Raw genomic sequence first — 27991 nt, forward strand, 5'->3', positions numbered from 1 at the left:
ATTTGAGCTTTCTCGACTTGATGTTCCAAACCCGGCGTAGCCAGTCCGCTCTCTTAAAGATCTATGTTTCCCGAAGCTTTGCTCACATGACTGTTAGAAACAACAATGCTCGTCTCACCGGTCAGTATAAAGGTATTTAAATGCTAGGTTACATGTTTTAACTTCTTGCCTTTTTTACTGTCTTTGGTTCAAAACGAATTTACAAGGTAAGATGTAACGTTATTTGCCAGATTATCCGTTAAAAAATCTCGTTAAACATAACGTTAGTACACCAGTTAACGTCACTAAATAGCTAGTTTACGAACAGGCTAAGTTATATAACGCAACGTTATAAAGTTAGCTGCAGGTTAAATGTGTGGTCTAACGTTAATGCCGAGGAGATGTAACGTTACAAGGTTACGTTTATATGTAACGTTAAGTTGTGCATTTGAATTTCCTCATTCGACCATGTTGTTGTGTTCAGTAAGGCGTAATTACCAAACCTGCTCTCTCTCTGTGTCATGTCATTGGAATTCATTATGCTATTAGCTTTAAAAATCTAATAACATTATGGTACGTTACATTTATTTGATGCTCTACTTTAAAGGACGAAATCATGTACCAGTTGGTATAACGTTACAATATATCATTGGCCATGATATAATGTAATGATTATAGAAAGTTTTACACCCTTATTTATTTGGATGTCAGTGTTGTCACAATAACAACTAAGAAAGGCTTTTGAAAAATGTAAAGGTTTCCACAGTAATCAACCTTTTTATCCCAGACAAGGCGGTAGAGAAAATACATTTTTGAATATGATGCCTGAATTGTTTAAAAAAAATGAATGAATTGAGCTTTTTTTTAGAGGAATTCATGGAATACTCAGACATAAGAGTCACATGGTGATGGCAAAAGGCAGACAGACAAACCTGCAACGTAGCGTAAATAATGTGTTGGTTATCTTATCTGCAAAGACTAGTAAGGAATCAATAAAGACATTTATAAACATGAGTCAAAATATGTGCTGCGTGTCATGATAAGAACCTTAACTTTTTTCAATCTTAAATATTTCTTTAGCAAAGTACTTAAAATACACAGAATATGTTACATTACCTATTATGTCCAGAACAATACTCAAATCAATTGAAATTAAACACACATAGAGGGGAAACATGAAGAAAAATATCAATGAAATAATGGGGTTCTCAAGATTTGAAAATTGAACCTGTCAAATTTGATAACATACTTAAGAAGTAAATACTTTGCAGAAAATGTATTAACTTGGTAGGAGGAAAAATAACCTGTGACCTGTGACATTTTCAAATAAATAAATGTATGGATCTGAAAAATAATTTGTATTGACAGGACAAGCGAACTGTAGTGCTAATCAAAGATGCATGTAACCTTGGCTGGCACACATCCTCCACCTCTTTAAACAGAGCCCAACCCCTGAATACATTGGAACCTTACAGACAAGTATATTGTTCCTTGTCCTAAAGCTTTTTTTACAAAAGGATTTTTGCTGCCAGCAGCATCATGAGTTGTCGCTTTTCTGCCCAGCTAAGCTAGACAGCAGCTAGTCTGAGTGAAGTGAAACTCTAAACATTGACTCAGCAGTTGTGTCCTAAAAACAATTACCACTAGTGACTAATCCACTCCATATAATATAATACCAGACAATGGGAAACGCAGGATTATTTCCATTGATTTATCCTTTATTTCAATAAAATGTCCAACAATTGTTGGACATGAAGATTGCAAACTTGCATAATGTTCATGTTTTAACCAATAGTTGTAGACAGACATGTATCAAACACAGTATGTACTTTGAGGATTGAAAAAGACCAGCACAACGAGTCTTCAGTTGTAATTGTGTGACCTTTTTTATTTCTGGTTCAGTTACAGTACAGTAAAGAGACAAACTCCCGCTGAGCTTCATCATCACCGCTCTACCTGGCTCTGCAGTGGCTCCATTCTCAGGCTCAGTGAGTTTGCAGGTTCATTGAAACTTTCCCTGACTGTGTGTTAGAGTGTAATTAAGCTTCCTATCACAATCTGCTAATGTGTCGTGTTGACTTCCTGTACATACTTGCCTCTGTCATGTTTTGATCTATCATCCTCCTTGGTCGTCAATGTTCGTGTTTTTCCGTGTCTTCTGATCAGTTCCTGTGCGCTTCCAGCCGGACTCTGGGACAACCATGGCTTAGGGACATAATTTGACCTAATATCCGAGTGCCATGCCGTCACCAAATGGCTACTCCATCAACTCGGCCCCTTTGGATGAGAGCGAGGACAGCGAACCCCTCATCGAGAACGATGCAGGTATGTGTTATCTTTTCAGTGAGAAAACTTTGATAAAGATTTGGGGTGTGCAAACTCAAGTTTCAAGTTCTTTCTAATAGTGTTTGTCTTTACCATTTAAATATGTAAGAAAGAAATGTTTGAATATGTAAAAAAAACAACTCAAAATAGCTGCAGATTCATTTTCTCTCAATCTACTAGTTTATGCAGTTCTGATGCAAATAATTTGTGAAGTTCAAAAACCCAGCCAATTGGTCTTTTCAAAACATTTTCAGAACATGTAGAACATGCATTTCTCTGATTGTGTCACCTCGCTTTCTCCACTTTTTATGTAGCTCTGTGTCATATCTAAACGTTAATGTAGCAGTGTAGTTCACTGAAGCAAGCTCTGCTTCTGTTTGCAACACAGACAATGTAGTGTTTGCAATAATGGCTGCTGCACAACAATATGCTGTTTATATGTTCTGTAGTCATGTTCACATCAGCACCTTTGGTTAGTCGTTACCTTGCTGGTTATGTAAGGTCTTAGCGAGGGAGCTGACCATCAAATGACGGCAGTAAAGCAGATGATGCCCCTGAAATAAAGAAGATATGTCGTCGTTAAGTGAGCCTGAGTTGACCGTAAATTGCATTGGATAATCATTTTTAAAAATAATTTTAATTTATTTGTTCAAAAAATAGTTTTTTGAGATGATTCAATATGTTTCTAAAGTAGATCCTTTATTCTTAACTCTACCTGTTATATTTGAAGTGGTTGTCACAGCAACCCTTTCCAGACTACATACACAACCCGTGTATTCTTTGTGCACAGTCCATCCCCAGTGCTGCTCGGCTCGCCTCAACCTGGCTGTCCTGATGTTCCTTGGGTTCTCCGTGGTCTACGGTCTACGTGTGAACCTCAGTGTTGCCATGGTAGCCATGGTGAATACCACTGAAACCGAACCGGCCCAGAACACCTCGGTAATCAGTGCCTGTCCAATGCCAGCTGGGTCGGAAAACACCAGTGACTTCTTCCCACAACCTGCGGGGGTAACAAAGAGTTTATACATTTTTATCAGTTAACTGATTCTTAAGTTAACTTGTTACAAGTTACCAAGCACTTCAGGATAACATGTCAGTCAGAGTGTTAAATAAAGTCGGTCATGTGAGAATTACTCTTAATATGGGACTGTAAAGCATTAAAGCGAGATGAGACACACCAAAGATGGGAAATCCAGATTCAGAGGGTCAGGGTTAGGGGGGGTTAACCCTGTCATTTAGTCTTGCCTGATCTCCGATTTATAACTACATTTATACAAATATTAAAGTAGAGCTTGACTCTATCCGCTTTACACTCTCGTAAAGATGCATTGTCATTGTCAGATTGTCGGCAGCCTGTCAACGTTGTCTGAATGCCTTTTTACTAAAAACACTTCTGTCCTCTTGTCCCAGATCCCCCAGTACCCTTGGGACTCTGAGACTCAGGGCTGGCTGCAGGGGGCCTTCTTCTTCGGCTACCTGTGCACACAGATCCCGGCTGGCTACCTGTCCGGTCACTACGGGGGGAGTGTCTTCATGGGTTTGGGCGTCCTGGGCACCGCTGCACTCACGGTGTTAACCCCCCTGGCCGCCAGCATGGGTGCATACTGGCTGTTCGCTCTGCGAGCGTTGGAGGGCTTTGGGGAGGTAAGAGGGTTTTGAGCTGGGTGGACAGGAGGCTGCGAGGAAATAGGACTGGCAATATTGTGAGTTTCTGTCTCAGTGGCCAACAAATTTCACAGCAATAATAATAAGAAAAATGGACAGTTATTTGCTGCTAAATTTATGAATGAGGCGACTATCTATCTATATTAGTACTTGTTCACAGATGTTTATAGTAAAGATGAATCTGCTGGTTATTGTAAATGATTATTTGAATGATCATTTAGTCTTAATCAATTATCAAAATAGTGGTCCATTGAACTTTTCACATGTGTTTTACGTCCCAGAATTATTACTGCAGAGGGAACATTTGAAACCACGGAATGCGACACATCCACCAAAACAACCGTGCTGCTGCCGGCCTCCCTGTCTCACTGTACGTTTCTCCAGGGTGTCACGTTCCCCGCCATGATGTCCCTGTGGGCTCGATGGGCCCCCCCTCTGGAGCGCTCTCGCCTGATGACGCTGTCAGGATCTGGGGCCAGCTTTGGGGCCTTTGTGGCTCTGCCGCTTAGCGGCTACATCTGCCAAACACTGGGCTGGCCCGCTGTCTTTTACCTCTGTGGTGAGGAAGCAAAAGTCAAACACGTCACATTCCACAGTCTGCCAGTCCAGCTCCACATGTAGTCCGGCTGCACAGATCCCAATGCGAGCCAAGTCCAGGTTTGCAGTGTTACAACTCAACAGTCTAATCTAATATGTATGATTGGTATGCCAAAAACGAGATGAGATTAAAGGTTGTTGCTGCTTTATCAAAAGGAACATACAGAAATTTCTCAAATCTCCTACTTGATATAAAAGTAGTAATACCACAGTGTAGAAATGCTGTTATAAGTCATACATATTATTTTTATGTATTTATTTTCATTATTATTATGACAGGGACATCGAAGACTCTCTAATGTTGAAGCTGGTAGAGGTGTCTAACCACTTTATGTAGTGGTGTTTGAATCGAACTAGTAAAGCTTTATCTTTCAGTAAAAATTCTCTCTCTCTCTCTCTCTCTCTCTCTCTCTCTCTCTCTCTCTCAGGTGGTACTGGTTGTCTGTGGTCGGTGTTTTGGTTTGCTTTTGCATCAGATGACCCTCGCACCAACCGGCGAATCAGTAAAGAGGAGCAAGATTACATCATCAACGCCATTGGATCACAGGTGAAATTTTTTTTATTTATCTGCGATATGCAACTCAGGTTTTCCATCTCAACCTACTTTTTCTTGGGAAAAAGTAGTATGAATGTTTTCTTAAGATTTTGTGATTGATCTTCAGGGAACAGGTCATGGCTGGTCGGTGCCTGTGCTGCCCATGCTGCTGTCAGTCCCTCTGTGGTCCATCATCATCACCCAGATGTGCTCAAACTGGTCCTACTACACCATGCTCACCTCCCTGCCCACGTACATGAACGACATCATGCACTTTGACATCAAATCCGTGAGTTGTGTCCTTTTCTGGCAAAAATAATAACAAACGAGAGAGGCACTCTCCCATCTCCTCCAGTTGTGTCTGCAACTATTACTGCTGTACTGTGTGACTAAATGAATACAACCAACAACTGGCTTTTTTACTCTTCCTCGTCTATATACCGATGGGCTTTAAGGCCTCACAAAACACACTTCATTTAAACACAAAAACAAGCAGAGCCAACACAAGCAATCGCCTCAAAGTTGTAATTTTACATTTATCTTTTAGCCGACGCTTTGATCCAAACTAACAAATAGTGCATTAAATCACAAGGCAACTGAACCAGAGGACAGGAGTAAAAGACGTATCATACCATCTCGCCAAATCCAAAATGAAACTCACCAAGATGTCGGCACGCAAAGCATTCTGTCCAAACAGTAAAACAGCTGATAAAAGATGTGTTGTGAAAGTGTAAGTCACAAGGAGCCATCGAGCATTCAGTGATAAGGAAAGATTAGCAGTGGTCGGATACAGAGGTGCACACTCACTCACGGACACACGCACATGTGATCGCATGATCCTCCTGGCGGAGACAATGATAACAAAAATGTTGTGCAATAGTTTAGTCATGTTTGTCCATTTGCACCGGCTTGCGTACCTGGAAATACAAGCTCTTTTTCAAAGGTAACATTCAGCGCTCCTGATTTCCGCTCTGATCCCGTCTCCCTGTCTCCCTCCAGAATGGGTTCCTCTCCGCTGTGCCGTATCTTGGGGCCTTGTTTTTCTCGACGCTGTCGGGTGTCGCGGCGGACAGCCTCATCGAGAGGAAAGTCTTTAGCATCACCGTTGTACGCAAGCTCTTCACACTCATAGGTACGAGAACCTCTCCCACTGAGATCCGCTGTATATATGAACACTTGTCATCTGATGTTGACATGGCATTTCTCATGTGAAACAAAGCGTGGTTACATGTTCTGTCGTGTGCTTGTATACTGCCAGTTATAATACTTTTTTTTTGAGCCACACGTTTTTATGTTTTTTTTTAGAAAAATATTGTTGTTTGGAATCTACATATGGCTCATAGTGAAGTATAGAAGCTTATAATATTTGATACAAATTTTATTAATTATGCAACATATGTCATCTGTAACACTGAAATATTTTGAGCAATAATGAAATCAAATTATTGAGGGAATACATCAAGAGAGCAGTACGGTCATTATCTTCTGAAGGAGCAGAGGAGTTGCACATTGGACAGTTGGATATTAGAGAATGCAGGTGACTCTCCAGCATTAGCTTCACTTTCCTGCTGTGACATCAGTAGTGACTTCCACCAACAATCTGCAATAACATGACACTTTAGTAGATCCACAAGAGGGAATTACATGTTCCCCTGTCCTCCACAAATTCTCTCAAATTTTCAAAACATCCTTAAAAACAAACAAGTGCAAGTGTCCTCCTCCTGCTCAGCGGTGTGGAGCTTCCTTGTCTTTGGATGGAGTAATGCTGCCCTCCTGTGGTGTAGATACAGTATTGACAATGACAATGACATGAATATGCAGAAACACACTCACCGAGTGGTTTATGTTTAATTTGTTGTCGCAGCTAAATATTGAAAGACCCAAAGAGCACCAGTAACACCAGAGATGTTTTGTCAAGGTGTACTGAGGGATATGAGTTGACTGACTGGTGTCTGCAGGTCTGTTGTCCGGGGCAGCTTTCCTCGTGGCCGTGAGTTACGCCGGCTGCAGCCACATCCTCACCGTCACCTTCCTCACACTCTCTGCAACCATAGGAGGGATGACTGCTGCCGGAGTCTACATGAACCAAATAGATATCGCTCCACGGCAAGTGTTACCCTTTGATTTTTTTAAATGAGAATTGTTGCAAAAATTCTTATTATGTTAATCAATATGATATAATCAAGACTTAAATGTGTGAACCGTTGCAAGAAATACCGAAATAACACGTTTTTCTCTCTCTCTTCCCTGCAGGTATGCAGGACTCCTTCTAGGAATCACCAACACATTCGGGACCATTCCTGGAGTTGTTGCACCCATCGCTACAGGATACTTTACGGAGGACGTAAGTCTCATAAAAGTGCTCACGAAAATAAGATTTGACTTTGTAACGGCGGTTGATTGGGTTACAATAGATGTTTGAGGTTTTGAAGGGATGTTTTTGATGAAAAGGTTAGTTTTCTTCTATATTAAATTGAAACCCATGAAACAACATTCATACAATCAACAGACTGTCTAATTTAAAGTTGACTTTGTTATGAGGTGGAGGGCATTTAATTACACTAATCAAAGGATACCAAAATAAAGTCCTGGGCATATTCAGGCACATTCTTATCAGGCTTGTTGGCAGGTTGTTTAAACATATAAAATAATTATGGTGTGATTTAAAAATATTTTCTGAAATTTCAATCCATTTATAGAGGAAATACTATTAATCTATTATCAAACTAATCATTTATTACTATCCGTAATATAAATAGTCCCAATATTTGATTCACCTCAACCAACTATAGTAGTAAAATTCTGCTTTTACATAAATGTATAAGTAACAATTTAACATAAACCAACAACCATTTATAAAAGCAGCTCAAAACAAGCTTTGTCTCTAAAAGCCTTGGTCTCGTGGCTCTTTGATTTCTCGATCAGAGAGTTTCAGCGAGACAGACAGCGGTAGGTGACGGCACAGTAACACACTGCTACCTCTTCTCCTCCGGTCCTCAGCGCACCATGGCAGGCTGGAGAAAGGTGTTCTGGGTGGCTGCCGGGATCAACGTCGTCGGTGCTATCATCTTCACAATATTCAGCAGTGGGACGATCCAGCCGTGGGCCGTCGTCAAGGACGACGTAGCGGAAGCCGAGAAAGACAGAAGCCATTCCAACTCCACGTGAAAACGTGAATATCCAGACAAAGACATCCGACAGTGTCCGATGTGGTACAGCTTTAATAGAAATATATGAACCTTGAAAACGAGAATACTACCTCTTTAAAATGTATAAATCCTAAAACACATATCAAATATTATGGAAGAGTGTGAGAGGTGTAGAAACGGTATTATCAACCAAGAATAGCATGATCAGGAATAATTTGATTCTTAGTTTATTTATCAGTAATGCTTTGGAAGGTTTATCCTCAGGTACGCATTTGAGCAGAATTTTAGAATAATAAAAGAGATGACGGATTATAGAGCAGTTTTATACATGTATTGCGAAATGTACTTATATTTTTAAATTAGGAAAAAAAACACTACTGGGTATTTAACAATCAGGATTTTTTTTACTAGTCTATTGTTGTAGAGGCTTACAGGAGAGAAAACTAAGGTTCAACTCTTTGTGTTAGATAAATATTGTAAAGTTGTACAAAACAATACATGGACCATACAGCACCTTCGGTTGGATCAAAACAAATTTCTTTTTTAAACATTTTCTTGCACTGTGAGCGAGATGCGTCTGTTTTAAGGACCAATGCACAGGAGTGTTAAAGCGGTATTAACCTCTTTACCTTTAGCTGCTTTGATTACAGCTGTGTCCTGAATTTCCTGAACCCTTCTAGACTGTCCACGAGGACACAGAGAGGCACTTTCATCACAGAAAAATATAACAAGAGTCATATATGTCATAACAGTGCCTGTTTTTATGCTAAATAATTAAAGTGATTGCATTTTTTATCTTTATAAATCTAGGTTTCTTTAGGCACGTTGAGAAAACCAAAGCACCTTTTGCAAAGAATGTCATGTTTTGTGATGATTTACTTTTTGAGATACTGCGGAATTGCAGTGTTTTTAATACCTTAAAGGTTTCTCCAACCCCAATAATTGTTCTTCTTTTTTTAAATAGGACTCAACTATTTTTTGCCTTCTTTACGCTGTATTGTGGTTGTAAAGATACAATGTTTTTAAATACAATGTGTTTTCCTACGCTGTGCTTTGCAAATGTGAGATTGTAGCAAGTATGTAAACGGTGTGTCTATTGTCTGAAGAATCACGGAACACAACTAAAGGATCTGAGTGGAGTCTCTGTGTATTGAAATGATATTCAAATCATAGATGTTCCCGTTCTGACTAAACCAATCATGTTGAGGCGATATAATTCTCCCTGTGTCCTATCATCACTAAAAATGAACAAATATGAGAAGGAGATGCAGCCAAAATGGTCTCTCTCTTATAAAAATGATCTGTATTTGATTTGCTCCATATAGTTTTTCAAAGTAACTCCAAGTTTCAAATTAAATGTAATTCAATGAAAAGTCAGGTATGCAGTTGACGTATAACACAAAAGACTCATCAAGTCAGCATTGTACTTAAGTAGAGTATTTCAGTAAATATCTACCATATTTTTGCATGACAAAAATGTCAAGAATATTTCATGGTCACAACTTCTTAAATGTGAGTAGTAGCTATTTTTACTCTTAATTTATTTTCATCATTTGACTATACGTCCTAAAATCACTCTGAGGTTTGAACTGAATTTTGTGACTGCGACTACTTTCAATGTCTTAAAGACCCAAACATCGGACATTGAATTGAAAAAATAATCATTTCACTCCTTTTTATATTTACATTTAGTTACACACAATGGTGTTGTAGGTACTTTTACATAATCAAAAAGCTTTACCACGTACACTAAAGCTGAAACAGCCCATGGGTCTCATTGGCTAATGGGTGTACTGTCTCTTTAAGGGACCGTGGGCGTCGCTCTTTGTGTCGCGTTAGAAGAGTTTGCGTCAGACTTTCTGATGAATGACCCGGATGCTTTTATGACGAAACCCGGTTTTTGTGCAGCGCCCTCCTTGTTCATTGTACGGTATTCATCATCATTCACCAGGATTTCTCCTTAGAGTTATTTTCCCACCGTTGATTGTTACTCTAATTAACGCTGTGTCTAATATATCCTTTGGTTATATCACGTAGTCTCACGTAATCTCAGGTATTTCTTAGCACCATAAATGTGGAACTTGACGGTAAACCATGTCCATTATTATATAAGTTTACGTTTCCCCCTTTTAGACTTTTTTCTTCCCTGGGTTACCTATTAGTACTATCGATTTGTTTATTCATTAGTTTCACTATATCTATAAAACCTCAAATTAAGCAGTAAATAAAGCAAAACTGGAGATAAAACCTGGCAGGATACTTCTCTGTTTTATTGCTGAACCAGAACTGGTGGGATGAGGATCATGTCCTGCAAAACTATACCTCCAGTGCAAAACTGATGATGACCAATACCTCCAGTGCGCCTTTAGGGATATTTTCATCCCATTTTCTGTTTTGTAAAATGTATATTTGTTAACTTTTATTTTACACTGAATTTATACTGTTCATCACATACCTTGAACAAAAATTGTGGCTAAAAAACGTTAGGTAGAAGTCCCACAGCTTTTAACATACTGTTAAAAGGCTTCAAGTTTCATAACATACTCAAGTAGAAAGGAAAAATATACACTTCATCATTGACAAAAGTAAAATCAGGTTTATTGGTGAAGCCCAGTATCTACAATACTTTAACAGGATTTAGAGATCAACAGAAACCTGGTTATAGAACCATGGAATGCTAATGGCTTTACTCAGATGGCCCTCTTTTGACTTGAGGTGAGCATCAGGGGGGGGGGGCTGAATGAAATCAGCTGCAGCCCCTTTAAGTAAAAGCCAGAAGTCTAGTCGTACCTACCCCCGGCTGTGTTATGCATGTGATAAACGAGTCTCCTCAACACTCAGGGTGTGAAATAAATGCAGACGATAGCCTGCGCACCAGAAGAATACTTTGATAGCAAGTGTGAAGATGGGGGCGGCAGGAGATTGGAAAGCGTCTGTGTGTTGCAAATACACTCTATTTGCATTAACTGTCTCGCCCTGGCTAAGATTGTATTTGCATTGGGTGGGCTGACATTGATATTTAAAATTGAGTTACTTTAAACTCATTCCTACACAGACTTTTTATTTTCTGCACCCACACGGACACCAAGTCACGTTTTCTCAGGATTCTGAGGTGCCAGCTGATGCTGCTGCCCACGACCAAATGTGGATTAAACTGGAATGCATAATGTGTATATTGATAGTATATGGCTTTTATATTATCGTATATTACTATAAAAGATGTCTGCCTGTCTATCAACACTGGGCACATGTATGTTACCTTTATGCACTGTGCCTTAGATTGGTGCTTTCAAGCTACTTTAATGTATGACCTATTAAAATGAACTCATGTCCCATGTTCACCTGAGTAGTTTCACAGATTAGATTCGAAAGAGGTAAAGAGTCTGCCTTTTCACACAAAAATAGCAAAAATGTTTAATATTACGTCTTACTTATAGTAGTGATTCTCCACCTTTAGCGTTTCTGAGCAACTTAAACAAGGGTTCATTGTTTTGTGTTCTCCTGTAAAACATCTTGCAACTGCTGCTGCAGTTCGTTTCTTCCTTCCCTGCTTGAATATGACGATGCCACTGTGCAGAAACTAGGACCATGACGAAAGGCTCTTCCCCCACTTCGATGTAGACAAACCCCATCCAACACGGTTTGGGATGAACCGGGAGCCAGGGCCTATCGCTTCAACTTCAGTGGCGGTCCTCCGTGCTGTTGAGGCTAAATGGGAGACAATTTGAACATATTTAGTGGTTGGAATAGAGTCTGATGTATTGCCATGCAGGGTTTTCTAATAAAAGAAATGTCGACCTGGTATCTGTCTATGCGTCCCACCCATCCATCTGTACTAACAAATAGCAGATTTCTTTTCTCAGTCATGCTTAATGTTCACATCTCAAGTTGCTATAACCACCCTTCACACCCGATGACTCATCACTGATGTGCTGCCGTTCAGCCCGTTGAATCACATTTTCCCTCTCTCCCTCTTCCGCTCACACACACACACACACACATACACACGCGCATATCTACCCTGCTGTTATACTCTGCAGCGTTCAGTTATCAGATTATTACAGACATCATCAGCCGAGCGCTGTGATTTTTGACATGCTAGCAGTGTAGCTCCAGGTACAGCAATGTATGGCCAGTCGAGGCCTAAATATCTCAATAACCATGTTTGGAGTCACACTAATGGTCTCCAGGGGAAAACTTTGGAGATTCCCTGACTTGTCCTTCAGTGCCACAAAGAGGCTAAAATGTTTGTTTTTTGAGAAATATATAACTCCAGCGCTGGATATATGCTTTCTAAGAAAAAGGCCTGTCTACATTTCTTGTTACTTCATATGATGCCTAAACGGGCTCAGACCACATTTGTTTCAGCCTCTGGTTAAGGATGGCAGTGGCTCATTTTGTTGTGCTTTATTATGAGATTGGTAGGTGTGGTCAGATAATTTATATAATGTGAGCTGAAACATAGCAGAATGTTTGTGTCGGGCATCTAAAAGGGATTTTTTTTAAAAATCATCTTAGCCCATTCTGTGCTTTTTGATTACTTGACATCTCAGAGGATACCCAACTTCTTCTGTTCATTTAACTCTCCCTTTAACTCACACTGCTGCTTTCACTCAGCCTCTCAGCCTGCTGGACGCTGAGTGAAAGCAGCAGCCGGAAAGTTGGAGTTGCTGTTACCTGAACTGGAGTGAATGCCGAGCGAGTGTGTGTGTGTGTGTGTCGGAGGATGCCAGCTGCCACTCTACCGGGAAACAAGCCAGCCAGTGATGGAGGAAGTGGCAGAATTGGACCTTCTGACCCCACCCGAGTAGCATCCAAGTGACAAAACAGGCCTTTTTTTCTACAGTTTATAATTGTCATTATTGTGAATGTGTACACCTCTCCCTTTGCTACTTTAAAGCTGACAACTGGTTTAAAGGAGAACAACTCAATGAAAATCACTGCAATGTAGCCTTAATAAGGGTATCCCGGCATATCCATCAGTTTCTGTGGTGGAAGTTAAATAAACCGGCTCACCCTGAAGATACAACCTGCAAACATCAGCGATTAATCTAATCAGTCATGCTTGTGTGTGTGTTGTAAATGTGAACGACCAGCATGATAAGGTGTCTTGAAAACAGCTTGAGTTCATCTTGACTGGGTAGGGCGGTTTGAATGCAAATGTAGGACTTGAATAATCTTTTCAGGCTGAAGAGTCGCCCCAGTATAACCAATGTATGGTGGGGGGGGGGGGGGGATTCAAGTTGGTGGTTTGAAAAAGTTATTCATTTACATTTTCTGTCATATATCATTAATATAAAATCCATTATTTCTAAGAAACATGAAGATATCAGTATATTATTACTATTATTATAATTATATTTTGAAACGTTGGGTCCAATTCTTTATGGTAATAATACTCAGTAGATTTTTTCATCTTGACTCTTATCAATGAAGTCGAAGGTCAATTCCCCTAATGCTTATTAAAGCGATCAATTGTGTGCGTTTACAATATATTTCTGAATATTACAATCATCACTATATCAACTATAGTGTCTGTTGTCGTTGCTAAGCTAAAACGCACAGTATCCGGGTGAGACGTCATACATGTTCAGGCGGGTCATCCGGTTGCGTGCTGACGTTTTTTGCAGGAATGTGTGTGATTTGCGGGGTCTCCGAGTGGGGGAGGGGATGAGGGACGGGAAGTCAGGCCGCCTCCCATTCCGTATAAAAACTACAGTCCAACCCTTGTCTTCCTCTTTCAGTTACCTGGCTAGGGGCAACATTGTCGGCCGTGATAACCCAGAAACACCGGTAAGCTTAACTTTCTATTAGGCAGACAGCGCGAGCACAGCTCGGGCCTTTAGCTGTTACTTGTATTTTGTGGTTTAACGTTAAACATTCAGCTCACTCTTTTTTTTTCGTCGAGCGTTTGAGTTTTCGAGTGTCAACTTTTATCTTTTTAGTTATGTAACTTCAACGCAAACCTGTGGATTTTTTGTCGCATAAGAGTTAACCGTGTACTTAATGGCAAGCTATTACCTTCCGCTAATCTACCGCCCTGTACACGGTACAGCGTGTGCTAACCTTACTGGGAGCTGCCTTTCATATAAGTTTTTAAACCAGGGAGGGAGGCGAGAATGTGGAGGGGAACAAAGGAAAGGAAAGCAGGGAACCGACCATGCTGCGTTGGCGTTTCTTTGCTTGTTCTCGCCGCAATAAATAAACTGTACGCTAATTAAACGAGACATTGGGAGGTCTGATAATGGATGCTGAATATTTGGGAGTCTTTGTAACTTAACGCGACGTGGCCTGTGAAGTAACACGTGTCTGCGCTGGCTTGTGGCCGAGTGAGGCCTAGCAGCCGCCGCCTGTTAGCGGCTCCTCTCGTACGGTTACCGGCTAACGCGGCATGCGCTGATTAATTAAAGACAGCATTTACAACACTAAACATGTATAACTATTTTATTACTATTAAAACTGTGCTTGTATTGAGCAGTTTAGGTAATGGTTTTATTAACGTGACATTGATATCTGGGTTGTTAGCCAACGAGGTGCCAGTTAAAGATGGCGCGGTTAATGTATTAAAACGCTTATTTGCTTTATATTTTGACAGAAACTACAACAATGGGAAAGGAAAAGATCCACATCAACATCGTGGTCATCGGCCATGTCGACTCCGGCAAGTCCACCTCCACCGGTCATCTGATCTACAAATGCGGAGGAATCGACAAGAGAACCATCGAGAAGTTCGAGAAGGAAGCCGCTGAGGTGAGCACATTTTCCCTCACATTGAAACCGTTATTAGGCTCTAGTCCGGAGGCAAGATGGCGGCGTCAGCGTGCTTCTGGCCGGCACCAGAATTGAGCCGTGTGCGCGCACGCAGGGGCGGGGCTTACCGGGAGCAGCAGTGATGGTGACTGTGCACTTCCTTGGTACAGGCCTCAGTCTGTAAGAAAGGGGTTGCTTTGAAATAAATGTGTACTATTTATGGCATATAATTCAGAGCGATGACATTGTAATACAATTGCATAGCTTTTCTATTATTTTAAATTGGGTTGGTGTGTTCAATACTAGCACCTGAAATTTGTTTTATCCTTTATCCTTACACTTATTTTTATTCCTCAACAGATGGGAAAGGGCTCCTTCAAGTACGCCTGGGTGCTGGACAAACTGAAGGCAGAGCGCGAGCGTGGTATCACCATCGACATCGCTCTGTGGAAGTTCGAGACCAGCAGGTATTACGTGACCATCATCGATGCCCCCGGACACAGGGACTTCATCAAGAACATGATCACCGGCACCTCTCAGGTACAGATGCCTTTCAACCATATAACATGGAGTTGTAATGCTCGCACACATTTAGAGTTTAGAGTGTCTATCTTATGCCAGACTAAAATATTTTTTTTCCCATGTCAGGCTGACTGCGCCGTGCTGATCGTTGCTGCCGGTGTCGGTGAGTTCGAGGCCGGTATCTCCAAGAACGGTCAGACCCGCGAGCACGCCCTGCTGGCCTTCACCCTCGGTGTGAAGCAGCTCATCGTCGGAGTCAACAAGATGGACTCCACCGAGCCCCCCTACAGCCAGGCCCGTTTCGAAGAAATCCAGAAGGAAGTGAGCACTTACATCAAGAAGATCGGCTACAACCCCGCCACCGTCGCCTTTGTCCCCATCTCTGGGTGGCACGGAGACAACATGCTGGAGGCCAGCGACAAGGTAAAATGAGTTAGTTTTGTGGCGTTCGATTGTCGACAAGATGCCTTGGACGTGGGCTTCATAATTTGATTTGTTTTCTAGATGGGCTGGTTCAAGGGATGGAAGGTTGAGCGCAAGGACGGCAACGCCAATGGAACCACACTGCTGGAGGCTCTGGATGCCATCCTGCCCCCAGCTCGTCCCACAGACAAGCCCCTGCGTCTGCCCCTGCAGGATGTCTACAAAATCGGAGGTAAAAATTAACTATTACTTAAGGTAAACTACTCAAGTCGACAAACATCACATACTCATGAACTCTTTATTGCCCTCTCAGGTATTGGAACTGTACCAGTTGGCCGCGTTGAGACCGGCATCATCAAGCCCGGCATGGTCGTCACCTTCGCTCCTGCCAACCTGACCACTGAAGTAAAGTCTGTTGAGATGCACCACGAGTCTCTGACCGAAGCTATGCCCGGTGACAACGTTGGCTTCAACGTCAAGAACGTGTCCGTCAAGGAAATCCGTCGTGGATACGTGGCCGGAGACAGCAAGAACGACCCCCCCAAGGGAGCCGACAACTTCAACGCCCAGGTAGGATATAGTATGACTGCCAGTTTGCATCTTTGAATCTGTGGGCTGTGCTAATTCAATATATGCTGTATGAAGAACTCTCCTAAATTATCTTGTTCCTTAGGTCATCATCCTGAACCACCCTGGCCAAATCAACGCAGGTTACGCCCCCGTGCTGGACTGTCACACCGCTCACATCGCCTGCAAGTTCAGCGAGCTCATCGAGAAGATTGACCGTCGTTCTGGCAAGAAGCTTGAGGACGCACCCAAGTTCGTCAAGTCTGGCGATGCAGCCATTGTCAAACTGATCCCACAGAAGCCCATGGTTGTGGAGCCCTTCTCCAACTACCCTCCCCTCGGTACGTACTTGGAAAAACTAGAAATGTGTATAGTTTCATGTAAACTATTTTCCAGTTAGTATGATGTGTAGTGCATTTACTAATTCGTCCCTTTTCTATTCCAGGGCGTTTCGCTGTGCGTGACATGAGGCAGACCGTGGCCGTCGGTGTCATCAAGGCCGTTGAATGCAAGGAAACATCCGGAAAGACAACCAAGGCTGCAGAGAAGGCCCAGAAGAAGAAATGAATGGTCGTGCAGGACATCCAGCAACGAGATGTGTGCCGGCAGCAGCGGGCCACTCATTCCTCCCTGTCCTGCCCCTACCCTGGATCATCTTCTCTGTGGCACAGCCCTCTACTTAAGGACTGGCTTATGCTGATTAAAACCCATCGCAAAAGTTTCCGCAGGAAAAAAGAACTACTTGGCATTGTCACTTACCTGAATCACATGACGTTGCCTCTTCTCAGTTAAGTTTAAGTTGGAAATGTTGTTAAAATGCCACATTTAATTGGAAAGAAAGCTGCTGGTAACTAATAAAATAAATGTCTTTGAAAAAATTGACATTGGCTTGTTGGTCTTTACTGTGTAAGAGCAGGTAGTCACAGGCGCGCCTGTTGGTGCTGCAGCTGTTTTTGACCATGCTATCTGTGTCCGATGATGCACTTGTCGTCCAATCGCCTCGAAAGGAATTATTCTGCCTCAGCCAATAGCACCCCTTATTCTACTCTGACAGCGCCAAGAGCATGCACAGCCCCCCCCTCTCCTCTGGTTCAGTATAAAAACTCTGGACTGATCACATTCTGTCCTTTTTTATTTCTCTCCGCTCTAAATCCGGGGACGACTATATATCCGCTGGGCACAGGTTGGTGAAAATCTCATCTGAGCTCATTTCTAAACATGCATGTCTATAGCCAGGGGAATTAGACTAAAGATCCTGACCAAAAATAACAAATCATCCTCTGCAGAAAAAAAAGCCTGAAATCAGACTAAATCCTGTCAGCATCGCTGGATTTATACACGTCAAACTTAGGTAAACATGCCAGCTCACCTCTTGAATTTCTTATCCAGACGTGGAATAGCATGTCGTGGTCTATACGGCTTGGTCTTAATGGGGCTTTAATGCTGGGATGAAAAACGGGGAAAAAACGTTTATTGGGGACCTTGAGCTTTTAGTTTCTGCCAGTCATGGCAGTCTTTTCTCTCTAACATCGTGACCGCGCATCCGATGTTGTGACCGCGCATCCTAATCTGTCTGCATGCCTCGCGGCCGCGCGCTTGCATCAGTCTAACATGGCGGCTCTGCATGCGCAACATGGAGGCATCGCGGCCGGCATCGAGCACATGGCGCGTGACTCACCGCTGTCTTTTCCGGTGGCTGGCACGAGCTTCCACGGACACCGACATGGATTATACTTTAGATATCTACCAACATACATTACAGAGCGGCTTTTATGTTCAATATAAAGAAATGGCCGACTAGGTGACTGGTTAACCGCAATTATTACTATATACAAGATGAATGACTTGCAGACATTAAACCTAAAATGTCCTTAAACCCTCAACGTGACTGATGCATTGTAAATCATATTCAGTAATTCAAAATGGGAAAGGAAAAGATCCACATCAACATCGTGGTCATCGGCCATGTCGACTCCGGCAAGTCCACCACCACCGGTCACCTGATCTACAAGTGCGGAGGAATCGACAAGAGAACCATCGAGAAGTTCGAGAAGGAAGCCGCCGAGGTTGGTTGTGAGGAGACACCAGCCTGCTGTGAACCAGCTAATCATCACTAATGAGTACATATGAGACTAAAGTCACACACAAGTCATCCTTTCACGTGTGGTGGAGGAAGCTGCTCACTAGAACTAATAGAAATTCAACTTATTATTTAACTTGTATAGTTAGTATTTCCTCACTACTATAACATCATTTTCTAATGGGAACCTAATTCAGTATAAGGTTTAGTAGAAAATTAGACAAAATATTTAGACACAGGACTCAAACATATCCACACTAATGTTAGTTAAACACTGATGCTATTTTCTCAAAAACATTGGGAAAAAATTATACTTTTGAAGTAAATACCTCATTTAATGTATCAATATACAATTTAGTTGAGTTAAGTGATTAAACAAATTATAATGGCGTGAAGGTATTTGCTTATTAAGTAGGGCATCTGCATTAAAACTAGGAGCAGGTGAAAACTACATTTTACATAAATCGGGAAAAGTTCCTGACTTAACAGAAGGCCTCTTGACTGACGCCTTTATTTGCCACTCAAGTCATTTGGCTTATTTTGTTGGATGAAAAAGTTGTCTAAAGTACCAAAAATCTGAATATTAAAATGATAAATGTAACTTTTACGGCGGGTTTTACTTTTATCCTTACCCTTATTTTTATTCCTCAACAGATGGGAAAGGGCTCCTTCAAGTACGCCTGGGTGCTGGACAAACTGAAGGCAGAGCGTGAGCGTGGTATCACCATCGACATCGCTCTGTGGAAGTTTGAGACCAGCAGGTATTACGTGACCATTATCGATGCCCCCGGACACAGGGACTTCATCAAGAACATGATCACCGGCACCTCTCAGGTTAGTTATGGTGTTCACACACAAGTTTAAAGTGTGTTTGTATCTTGTCATGCCTGACTACATCTTTTTTTTTTTTCCCCGTGTCAGGCTGACTGCGCCGTGCTGATCGTTGCTGCCGGTGTCGGCGAGTTCGAGGCCGGCATCTCCAAGAACGGTCAGACCCGCGAGCACGCCCTGCTGGCCTACACCCTCGGTGTGAAGCAGCTCATCGTCGGAGTCAACAAGATGGACTCCACCGAGCCCCCCTACAGCCAGAAGCGCTTCGAGGAAATCACCAAGGAAGTGAGCACCTACATCAAGAAGATCGGCTACAACCCCGCCACCGTCGGCTTTGTCCCCATCTCTGGGTGGCACGGAGACAACATGCTGGAGGCCAGCGAAAAGGTAAGCGACCTGCTCCACGCAATTCTCACGTCTACCTCTCATCAAATTGTGACATCGACTCCATACGATGATCCACGTCACGTCCACCAAGACGTCGTGTGCCGTGGATGTGATCCATCTTAAACTCTGTGTTTTTCAGATGAGCTGGTTCAAGGGATGGAAGGTCGAGCGTAAGGAAGGCGGCGCCACTGGCGTGACCCTGCTGGAGGCTCTGGACTCCATCCTGCCCCCCTCCCGCCCCACAGACAAGGCCCTGCGCCTGCCCCTGCAGGACGTCTACAAGATTGGCGGTAAGGAGCGCCTACGACTCATAACACATCCCCCCCCCAAGGGGGATGATGCGACGTAGTTTGTGTTTACATATCTTTAATAGTCCACCTTCTCGTTGCATAAGTGGGATTCCACTTTTCAGTCTGAACCCAAATCCTGTTTCACGCAAATGTCACAGTTGTAATGTTATTCTCAGCCTGGAAGGAATGCGGCATGTATCATGTCTCACTCCAAAAGAAAAGAAGAGGTATTAAACTAAGAAAGAGAATGTTCCCATCTACGCAAATAGTGTTTTTTTCACCTCACCTCACTTCTCTCTGATGCCCACGGCGATAATTCATAAACCCGTCAAGGGTGGAAAGAGCTCTTTAAAACTTTGCGGATGCATCACGTGACACACCCTGAAAGCACTCCTCCTTCCCTCCTCCTTGCTCTCACGCCACTTCCACCAGCGCACCACAGTTGCCAAATAGCCGGCGAGGCTCCGCCATGGTTTCCACCACCGAATGAAGACGCGTGGAACGCATATATAAAAATGCCACAACGACACAATGTGCAATGTCACATATTCCGTGTCTGAAAAGCTTTAAAAAAAAATATTTTCAAAATTAACAAATACATGAGGCTGTCAGCCAACAACAAGTGTTACTCTGTGTCTACATAAACTAAAATGATAAAGCGTAACCCGGATGAAACAGCCCAACTAGATATCCCAACGAGGAGGCACAGGTTTTCGAGTTGCTTACCTGAAGTCTTGAAAAAGCTGCCACAGCGCAGGCAGCATCTCGCAGTGGAACCGGAGACACTCGAAGGGATTTGCCACAGCGAACAGACCCAACCTCCGACGTGTTGAGCAACACGTTTTGGGAGTGGATACAACGACCAGTGGCAACTAGTTGAGACAGGCTGATCACAGATGAGAGCTTGCCATACCGGATCGTGTTGGTGAACAGTTGAGCTACGCCCTGTTGGCATCTGGCATTTTATTCAAGCTGTCGCACCCTTTTCGTAGCACAGCTACGTGTCGAACCCTCTGTGAGAAATCAGAAATGATCAAAAGTTGGCTGTGTAGAAACATCAATAAAATGTTTTTCATTCAAACTAATTTTGAAGGGAAGTGAAAAAGATACTATAATCTTGCCCTCTCAGGTATTGGAACCGTCCCAGTCGGCCGCGTAGAGACCGGCATCCTGAAGCCCGGCATGGTCGTCACTTTTGCCCCCCCCAACCTGACCACCGAGGTGAAGTCCGTGGAGATGCACCATGAGACTCTGACCGAGGCCCTGCCCGGCGACAACGTCGGCTTCAACATCAAGAACGTGTCCGTCAAGGAGATCCGCCGTGGCAACGTGGCGGGAGACAGCAAGAACGACCCCCCCATGGCGGCCGACAACTTCACCGCCCAGGTGAGTCTCAGGAAGAGGGAAAAAAAACATGCAATGCTTGTATATATGTCTATAAAAACAACCCCCCCCCCCCCATCCCATATCGTTCTCAAGTGATATAACATCCAGCATATACCGAAAGCAAAGGACGGTCCCCATGGTCGTCATAGCAACAGCAATCACAGTTTGTTTCAACTCCATCACTGACCATCGCAAACAGTTCGAGGTCCTTTCTCCTCTTGCTGTATCTCGTTGTGAAAGTCTGTGTCACATTGCATTGTGGGTAATGCCGACTCCAGCATGTTTGGACCAATACTGAATAATAATGGTGCGTTTCCACCGAGCGGTGCGGTACGGTACGGTACGGGTCGGGTCGGTACCCTTTTATTTGTGTCTCCACTGAGAAAAGTCCCAAAGATCCGCACCGTACCGTACCACTTTTTGGGTACCCTGCCGTTGGGGTACCTGGCACAGTTGTTTGGTACTAAAGGGTGGAGCTAGACTCACTGCAGAGTGTTGATTGGTTAAAAGAGTGTCCTCATTGGCGCGTGCCGCAAGGGAAAAGACAACACCGAAGGAACACCGTCGCAACAATGTCGGCGCGCAGCATTTACTTTAACAGCCACATATCAAAACGCAAGAACAGGATCGGCTGTATGTCCTCCATTGTTGTTTGCGGTTAGCTTTCAGTTTTTGCGCGATCGAATGACGTCAATCTACTTTCCGCCCAATACCACGTCCATCAAGTAAGGGTACTTTTGGCGGTGGAAACGCTCGCCAATTCATGGTTAACAGACCCGACCCGTACCGACCCGACCCGTACCGTGCCGCTTGGTGGAAACGAGCCACAAAATTATATTATATATTATATTTCACCCACTGATTTTTATCTTATGGGTTGATTGATACAAAACATAAAAAGCTGATATTTGTACGGTGGAGGAAAAATGAAGGAGTCTCACAGCCCGAGGACAGACGCTGTCACTTTTGTATTTGTTGCCATACGGCAGCAGGGTGAGCGGCTGTGGGTGTTATGTTCGTTCTGCATCCTTGGGACCCTTTCGCAGGAAGCTCCCGTCACCAATATCACTAGCGCTCAGTACATGGGTACCAATGCTCATCCCACGCCAGTTTGTAAGGCCTCTAGTGACGCACACTTTCTATCGCTCCTTGGCAAACACCTGGCATGAGGAACTTGGCCGTTGTAAGTTTCTTTTAGAAACCAGAGCTGTCTCTCATTTCTATGGAATCCCGCTTTAAATTAAGGAAGAGACATGTTCTCTACAGCCACCAGCTCTCCTCAGATATTGCTCCAGTGACCTCCCACCCCCGTCTCTCCAGGTCATCATCCTGAACCACCCGGGTCAGATCTCCCAGGGTTACGCTCCCGTGCTGGATTGCCACACCGCTCACATCGCCTGCAAGTTCAGCGAGCTCAAGGAGAAAATCGATCGGCGTTCCGGCAAGAAGCTCGAGGACAACCCCAAAGCTCTCAAGTCCGGAGACGCCGCCATCATCAACATGGTGCCGGGAAAACCCATGTGTGTGGAGAGCTTCTCCCAGTACCCCCCACTGGGTGAGCGGAACACTGCTGTCTTGATGATTTTATAAAAGTTGCTTCTGGTCTGCAGTACTGGTCAAAGGTATGGAGACATTTTCTCATTAAATTCAATAAGAAAATGTGTGCAAACCTTTGACTGGTACTGTGCGTGACGTGTGTTTGTAAAAAATCAAACTGACAGTCAATTACAGACACTTATCTTCAGACGGTTGTCTAAGCTGAAGCTCTCTTGTTCATTTCCAGTGTATGTTTAACACGTGACTAATTCCAACTTGGGTTACGCGGTGAGAAAAGCTCGTCTTTACAGTCAGAGAGAAGTCATCTCTAGTTAAGACGCCCAGGGACAAATGAAGGGAATTGCCATTCTAACTGTGAACCTCCCCCAGGCCGCTTCGCCGTGCGCGACATGAGGCAGACCGTCGCTGTCGGCGTCATCAAGTCCGTCGACAAGAAGCTCGCCTCGGGCGGCAAGGTCACCAAGTCCGCACAGAAGGCCGACAAGAAGAAATGAATTCTCCTGCAGGACGTCCAGCAACGAGCCACGTCCCAGCAGCGGCCCGCCGCGTCCCTCCTCCTCCTCCCCCTCCCGCTCCCCCCCCTCCCTCGCCACCCTGCACCGTCTCCTCTGAGGCAGAGCTCTCTACTCAAGGACTGGCTTATGCTGATCAAAACTCATCGGAAAAGTTTCCGCAGGAAAGGAAGGCCTGTGCCTCTTAGGGGAAGCTATGATCGTAATTGAGTTCACACCAAAACAATAAAAATCTTAAACATTGCCAAATGAAGATGTTTCATTTGTTGTTCTTTAAGTGATCACAAAACACACTGTTTTAATCAGGTCTTTTTTTCCATTTCCTTTGAATATTGGAGAGACTCTTGGTAGTGAAGGTGAGGCGTGCGGGTGATATAAAGTGTGTACAAGGTTTGAAGAACAAGAACAGACTGGCAGAACTCGTTGGCCCAGAATGTGCTTGCATGCACATGGCATGAGAGCAGGGAATTATTCCTCATTTAAGAGGAGGAGCAAGTTGGAGGAAAGTATAATTTGACAAACACTTTTCACAGACTTCCTTTTTTACGGCGACAGCAGCTAGTGAAGGTGTGGATAGATAAAGCAGGAGCAAGGCCACAACCAGGTGAGTTAAAACGCTAAAACTAATAAAGCAGAACTAAATGTTATAACACTGGAGGTGGTCTGAATACGGATCCACTGCTTTTGCTTCCAAACCAATGATGCTGTAGCAAGTAGTTTTTGATGGATTCTATTGCAGGAAGTAGAATTTTATTCATGATTCATAGCTATAAAGCCCTTTTAAATGAGGATTTTCATAAATACTATCAGCTTTAAAACTCTTCCTTGATTTATAGATTTATAAGAAATAGTCCCAAAAAAGGCCATGTCAAACACAAGGCTTTTCATGACACTCAATGCATACTGTGGTTGATGCTTCTTTTACTTTGCCAATCATATACCTATATACACTACTGTTTACTCGTTAAATGCTTAACACAGGACAACATGGGAAAGGAAAAGATCCACATCAACATCGTGGTCATCGGCCATGTCGACTCCGGCAAGTCCACCTCCACCGGTCACCTGATCTACAAGTGCGGAGGAATCGACAAGAGAACCATCGAGAAGTTTGAGAAGGAAGCCGCCGAGGTTGGTTGTGAGGAGACACCGAGGGCTCTTTCTTTCTAGACGTTATAAAGAAACATTCACATCTTACAGAACACAATGAGACCAGTGGCGTGTGTGACTCATCACAGGTGTGGCGGATGTGACTGCTCCCTCATTCGTCTTTGCTTGTTGAAATACGGGTTCTAACTTTGTCCTGCCGGGACAAACAAGCTTCCAACCATCGAAAGACAACTCTCACAATAAATTAGGAAGTAATGGCTTTAAAAAGACAAGCATAACCCATTCCACCTCATGGACACCTAAATAATTAGTTGGAAGTTGTTCTAGTTGCACAATAAGACAAAAAACGCATTTCAGCAACTTCACAATTATACTGTTGTTTACTTTACTTACAGTATTATGGACTAACTACACCTCTATATTTAATACTTTGCATGTACGTTTAGCACATTCTTGCTTTAAGTTGATACATTTGCAAAACTATCTATTAAATATATTTTACTGCATTTATGTGTTTATATTGTTGTGTATTATTTTTGCCTTGGAACGTTTTTGCATTTTGTTTGTATTTGCATGATTTGCTTTTTTCTCTTTCCAGTACACAGTATACTCTGTAATCGTTATGCACAGGCCCAAAAATTGCTGGAAATTTTGATAGTTACAATTATAGTAAATACTCAAATAGATATGTTGCATCTAACATGAACACAAAATGCTTGAGCCGACTAAAAAGTGTGCTTATTACCAGCTTTGTGTGAAGAAAAAAAGGGATCTGCAAGACGTGCATGTATTTATTGTTTCACTCTCACGGTTTCCCTGCTCTTTGTGGCTTGTTTGAACCACTACAGATGGGAAAGGGCTCCTTCAAGTACGCCTGGGTGCTGGACAAACTGAAGGCAGAGCGTGAGCGTGGTATCACCATCGACATCGCTCTGTGGAAGTTCGAGACCGGCAAATACTACGTGACCATCATCGATGCCCCCGGACACAGGGACTTCATCAAGAACATGATCACCGGCACGTCTCAGGTACAGACGCCTTTTAACCTGTTTAAGCTGGTTGATGAATCTGCAAAACCGGACGGAGATGTGGAAGTGGAGGGGTTCGTGACCTTAGCATTAACAAACTGAAAGACAATCGTATTTAAAAGAGAACGAGCAATTGTTTTGTTGCGCTATTGCATAGAAGAAGCCAGCTGATCAGATTGATGATGCGATGGAACTGCAGATCTGTCATTCAGGCTTTACCAAGACGCACACCATATGTAGAAATCTACAATAAGGCCTCTCCCGTGTCAGGCTGACTGCGCCGTGCTGATTGTTGCTGCCGGTGTCGGTGAGTTCGAGGCCGGCATCTCCAAGAACGGTCAGACCCGCGAGCACGCCCTGCTGGCCTTCACCCTCGGTGTGAAGCAGCTCATCGTCGGAGTCAACAAGATGGACTCCACCGAGCCCCCCTACAGCCAGGCCCGTTTCGAAGAAATCCAGAAGGAAGTGAGCACCTACATCAAGAAGATCGGCTACAACCCCGCCACCGTCGCCTTTGTCCCCATCTCTGGGTGGCACGGAGACAACATGCTGGAGGCCAGTAGCAACGTAAGAGGTTTTTACCTTTTGTGGTGTTTAACTTGTAGAAAAAATGCATTAGACGTAGACTTCATTCTTACTACCTTCTTCTGTCTTTAATCTTGACTCTGTTTTCTAGATGGGCTGGTTCAAGGGATGGAAGGTCGAGCGCAAGGACGGCAACGCCAATGGAACCACACTGCTGGAGGCTCTGGATGCCATCCTGCCCCCCTCCCGACCCACTGACAAGCCCCTGCGTCTGCCCCTGCAGGACGTCTACAAAATCGGAGGTGAGAAGTCTCACAGATTTGTTTAAGGGTTACCGCGGTCACAGCTCACACGCTTTTGAAGTGTATTATAGAAGCTCTTTATTGCCCTCTCAGGTATTGGAACTGTACCAGTCGGCCGCGTTGAGACCGGCATCATCAAGCCCGGCATGCTCGTCACCTTCGCTCCTGCCAACCTGACCACCGAAGTAAAGTCGGTGGAGATGCACCACGAGTCTCTGACCGAAGCCACCCCCGGCGATAATGTCGGCTTCAACGTCAAGAACGTGTCCGTCAAGGAAATCCGTCGTGGATACGTGGCCGGAGACAGCAAGAACGACCCCCCCAAGGGAGCTGAGAACTTCAACGCCCAGGTGAGTCTGAGCAAAGGAAGCCATTAAGATTGGCTGAACATTCTTAGTCCTTCTAGATATACGACGTGGGGACCTTTCTGTAATTCCCACAATAGCAAAGTCACCCGTCTGCCGGATTTTGCCCGCGGGATATTAATCGATTTAGATTAATGAACGAAAATTCCTTTTTAATATACAGTGAGTCGTAAGAGTCATTCCAGCTCAGGTAAACATAGACAACTGAGGACCTCTGCTGGCCGCCAGCGGGAACTGCAGCATGTGTTCATCTAAGCATGAATTGAGTGCTGTATGAAGAACTCTCCTAAATTATCTTGTTCCTTAGGTCATCATCCTGAACCACCCTGGCCAGATCAGCCAAGGTTACGCCCCCGTGCTGGACTGTCACACCGCTCACATCGCCTGCAAGTTCAGCGAGCTCATCGAGAAGATTGACCGTCGTTCTGGAAAGAAGCTTGAGGACGCACCCAAGTTCGTCAAGTCTGGAGACGCAGCCATCGTGGTGATGATCCCACAGAAGCCCATGGTTGTGGAGTCCTTCTCCAACTACCCTCCCCTCGGTACGTACTTGGAAAAACCAACCATGTCAACTTTTTCCCAAGTGAATGCATGATGAGGTGTAGTAACGCATTAACGCCCCTCTCTTCTATTCCAGGGCGTTTCGCCGTGCGTGACATGAGGCAGACGGTGGCCGTCGGTGTCATCAAGAGTGTGATTCCGAAGGAGGTCTCCGGAAAGACAACCAAGGCTGCAGATAAGGTCCAGAAGAAGAAATGAATGGTCGTGCAGGACACTCAGCAACGAGATGTGTGCCGGCAGCAGCGGGCCACTCATTCCTCCCTGTCCTGCCCCTACCCTGGATCATCTTCTCTGTGGCACAGCCCTCTACTTAAGGACTGGCTTATGCTGATTAAAACCCATCGCAAAAGTTTCCGCAGGAAAGGAAGGCTGAGAAACTATTAGAAGAATCAGGTTGAAAGCAAAATAATAAAAAAGGCATGCCATTGTACCTGTTCATTTTCTTGTTTCACGACTTTGAAACATGTCTAACATCCTTTTTTAATTTCCCCTCTCATTTACTTTTTAAAGAAATATGCAGTGTTGTATATACCCATATTTTGGGC

At 43.7% G+C, this 27991-nt stretch overlaps 4 protein-coding genes across 9 annotated transcripts; all 4 read left to right on the forward strand.

Annotated features, from left to right (window-relative positions):
* Positions 1–6: 6 nt before the first annotated feature.
* Positions 7–9294, forward strand: si:ch1073-513e17.1 (sialin). Of its 5 annotated transcripts, none has more exons than XM_037473979.2 (13): positions 18–120; positions 1348–1458; positions 1882–1967; positions 2146–2304; positions 3095–3312; positions 3715–3948; positions 4354–4528; positions 4995–5113; positions 5229–5390; positions 6101–6233; positions 7060–7207; positions 7355–7445; positions 8102–9294. In XM_037473979.2, the coding sequence occupies exons 4-13, from the start codon at positions 2220–2222 to the stop codon at positions 8267–8269; spliced, it is 1533 nt and encodes a 510-aa protein (XP_037329876.1). In that variant the 5' UTR covers positions 18–120; positions 1348–1458; positions 1882–1967; positions 2146–2219; the 3' UTR covers positions 8270–9294. The 5 variants fall into 5 exon arrangements, with proteins under 5 accessions (XP_037329873.1, XP_037329874.1, XP_037329876.1 ...); XM_037473975.2 differs by lacking the exon at positions 18–120 and adding an exon at positions 156–206; XM_037473976.2 differs by lacking the exon at positions 1348–1458 and having other exon boundaries at positions 7–132.
* A 4607-nt stretch (positions 9295–13901) lies between these two features.
* Positions 13902–17394, forward strand: LOC119219089 (elongation factor 1-alpha). Its single transcript, XM_037473982.2, has 8 exons — positions 13902–14043; positions 14846–15000; positions 15361–15540; positions 15649–15945; positions 16027–16177; positions 16259–16515; positions 16619–16853; positions 16958–17394. The coding sequence occupies exons 2-8, from the start codon at positions 14857–14859 to the stop codon at positions 17077–17079; spliced, it is 1386 nt and encodes a 461-aa protein (XP_037329879.1). The 5' UTR covers positions 13902–14043; positions 14846–14856; the 3' UTR covers positions 17080–17394.
* A 1040-nt stretch (positions 17395–18434) lies between these two features.
* LOC119219087 (elongation factor 1-alpha) lies at positions 18435–23808 on the forward strand. Its single transcript, XM_037473981.2, has 7 exons — positions 18435–18578; positions 19247–19426; positions 19514–19810; positions 19950–20100; positions 21230–21486; positions 22807–23041; positions 23413–23808. The coding sequence occupies exons 1-7, from the start codon at positions 18435–18437 to the stop codon at positions 23535–23537; spliced, it is 1389 nt and encodes a 462-aa protein (XP_037329878.1). The 3' UTR covers positions 23538–23808.
* A 230-nt stretch (positions 23809–24038) lies between these two features.
* LOC119219090 (elongation factor 1-alpha-like) lies at positions 24039–27876 on the forward strand. 2 transcript variants are annotated; one of them, XM_062558705.1, is made up of 8 exons: positions 24039–24159; positions 24537–24686; positions 25514–25693; positions 25934–26260; positions 26370–26520; positions 26614–26870; positions 27193–27427; positions 27523–27876. In XM_062558705.1, the coding sequence occupies exons 2-8, from the start codon at positions 24543–24545 to the stop codon at positions 27642–27644; spliced, it is 1416 nt and encodes a 471-aa protein (XP_062414689.1). In that variant the 5' UTR covers positions 24039–24159; positions 24537–24542; the 3' UTR covers positions 27645–27876. The 2 variants fall into 2 exon arrangements, with proteins under 2 accessions (XP_062414689.1, XP_037329880.1); XM_037473983.2 differs by having other exon boundaries at positions 25964–26260.
* The last annotated feature ends 115 nt before the right edge of the window (positions 27877–27991 follow it).

The sequence above is a fragment of the Pungitius pungitius genome, chromosome 17 (genome assembly GCF_949316345.1).
Source record: "Pungitius pungitius chromosome 17, fPunPun2.1, whole genome shotgun sequence".
Lineage (NCBI taxonomy): Eukaryota > Metazoa > Chordata > Actinopteri > Perciformes > Gasterosteidae > Pungitius > Pungitius pungitius.

Excerpts from the sequence above, each read along its gene's own strand:
- LOC119219089 (XM_037473982.2), top strand. The coding sequence starts at position 14,857 with ATGGGAAAGGAAAAGATCCACATCAACATCGTGGTCATCGGCCATGTC. Across the intron at positions 16,516-16,618 it reads CCGACAACTTCAACGCCCAG|GTCATCATCCTGAACCACCC; the intron begins GTAGGATATAGT and ends CTTGTTCCTTAG. Across the intron at positions 16,854-16,957 it reads CTCCAACTACCCTCCCCTCG|GGCGTTTCGCTGTGCGTGAC; the intron begins GTACGTACTTGG and ends TTTCTATTCCAG.
- LOC119219090 (XM_062558705.1), top strand. The coding sequence starts at position 24,543 with ATGGGAAAGGAAAAGATCCACATCAACATCGTGGTCATCGGCCATGTC. Across the intron at positions 26,261-26,369 it reads TGCTGGAGGCCAGTAGCAAC|ATGGGCTGGTTCAAGGGATG; the intron begins GTAAGAGGTTTT and ends TCTGTTTTCTAG. Across the intron at positions 26,521-26,613 it reads GGACGTCTACAAAATCGGAG|GTATTGGAACTGTACCAGTC; the intron begins GTGAGAAGTCTC and ends TTGCCCTCTCAG.
- LOC119219087 (XM_037473981.2), top strand. The coding sequence starts at position 18,435 with ATGGGAAAGGAAAAGATCCACATCAACATCGTGGTCATCGGCCATGTC. Across the intron at positions 19,811-19,949 it reads TGCTGGAGGCCAGCGAAAAG|ATGAGCTGGTTCAAGGGATG; the intron begins GTAAGCGACCTG and ends TGTGTTTTTCAG. Across the intron at positions 20,101-21,229 it reads GGACGTCTACAAGATTGGCG|GTATTGGAACCGTCCCAGTC; the intron begins GTAAGGAGCGCC and ends TTGCCCTCTCAG.
- si:ch1073-513e17.1 (XM_037473976.2), top strand. The coding sequence starts at position 2,220 with ATGCCGTCACCAAATGGCTACTCCATCAACTCGGCCCCTTTGGATGAG. Across the intron at positions 2,305-3,094 it reads CCTCATCGAGAACGATGCAG|TCCATCCCCAGTGCTGCTCG; the intron begins GTATGTGTTATC and ends CTTTGTGCACAG. Across the intron at positions 4,529-4,994 it reads CGCTGTCTTTTACCTCTGTG|GTGGTACTGGTTGTCTGTGG; the intron begins GTGAGGAAGCAA and ends TCTCTCTCTCAG.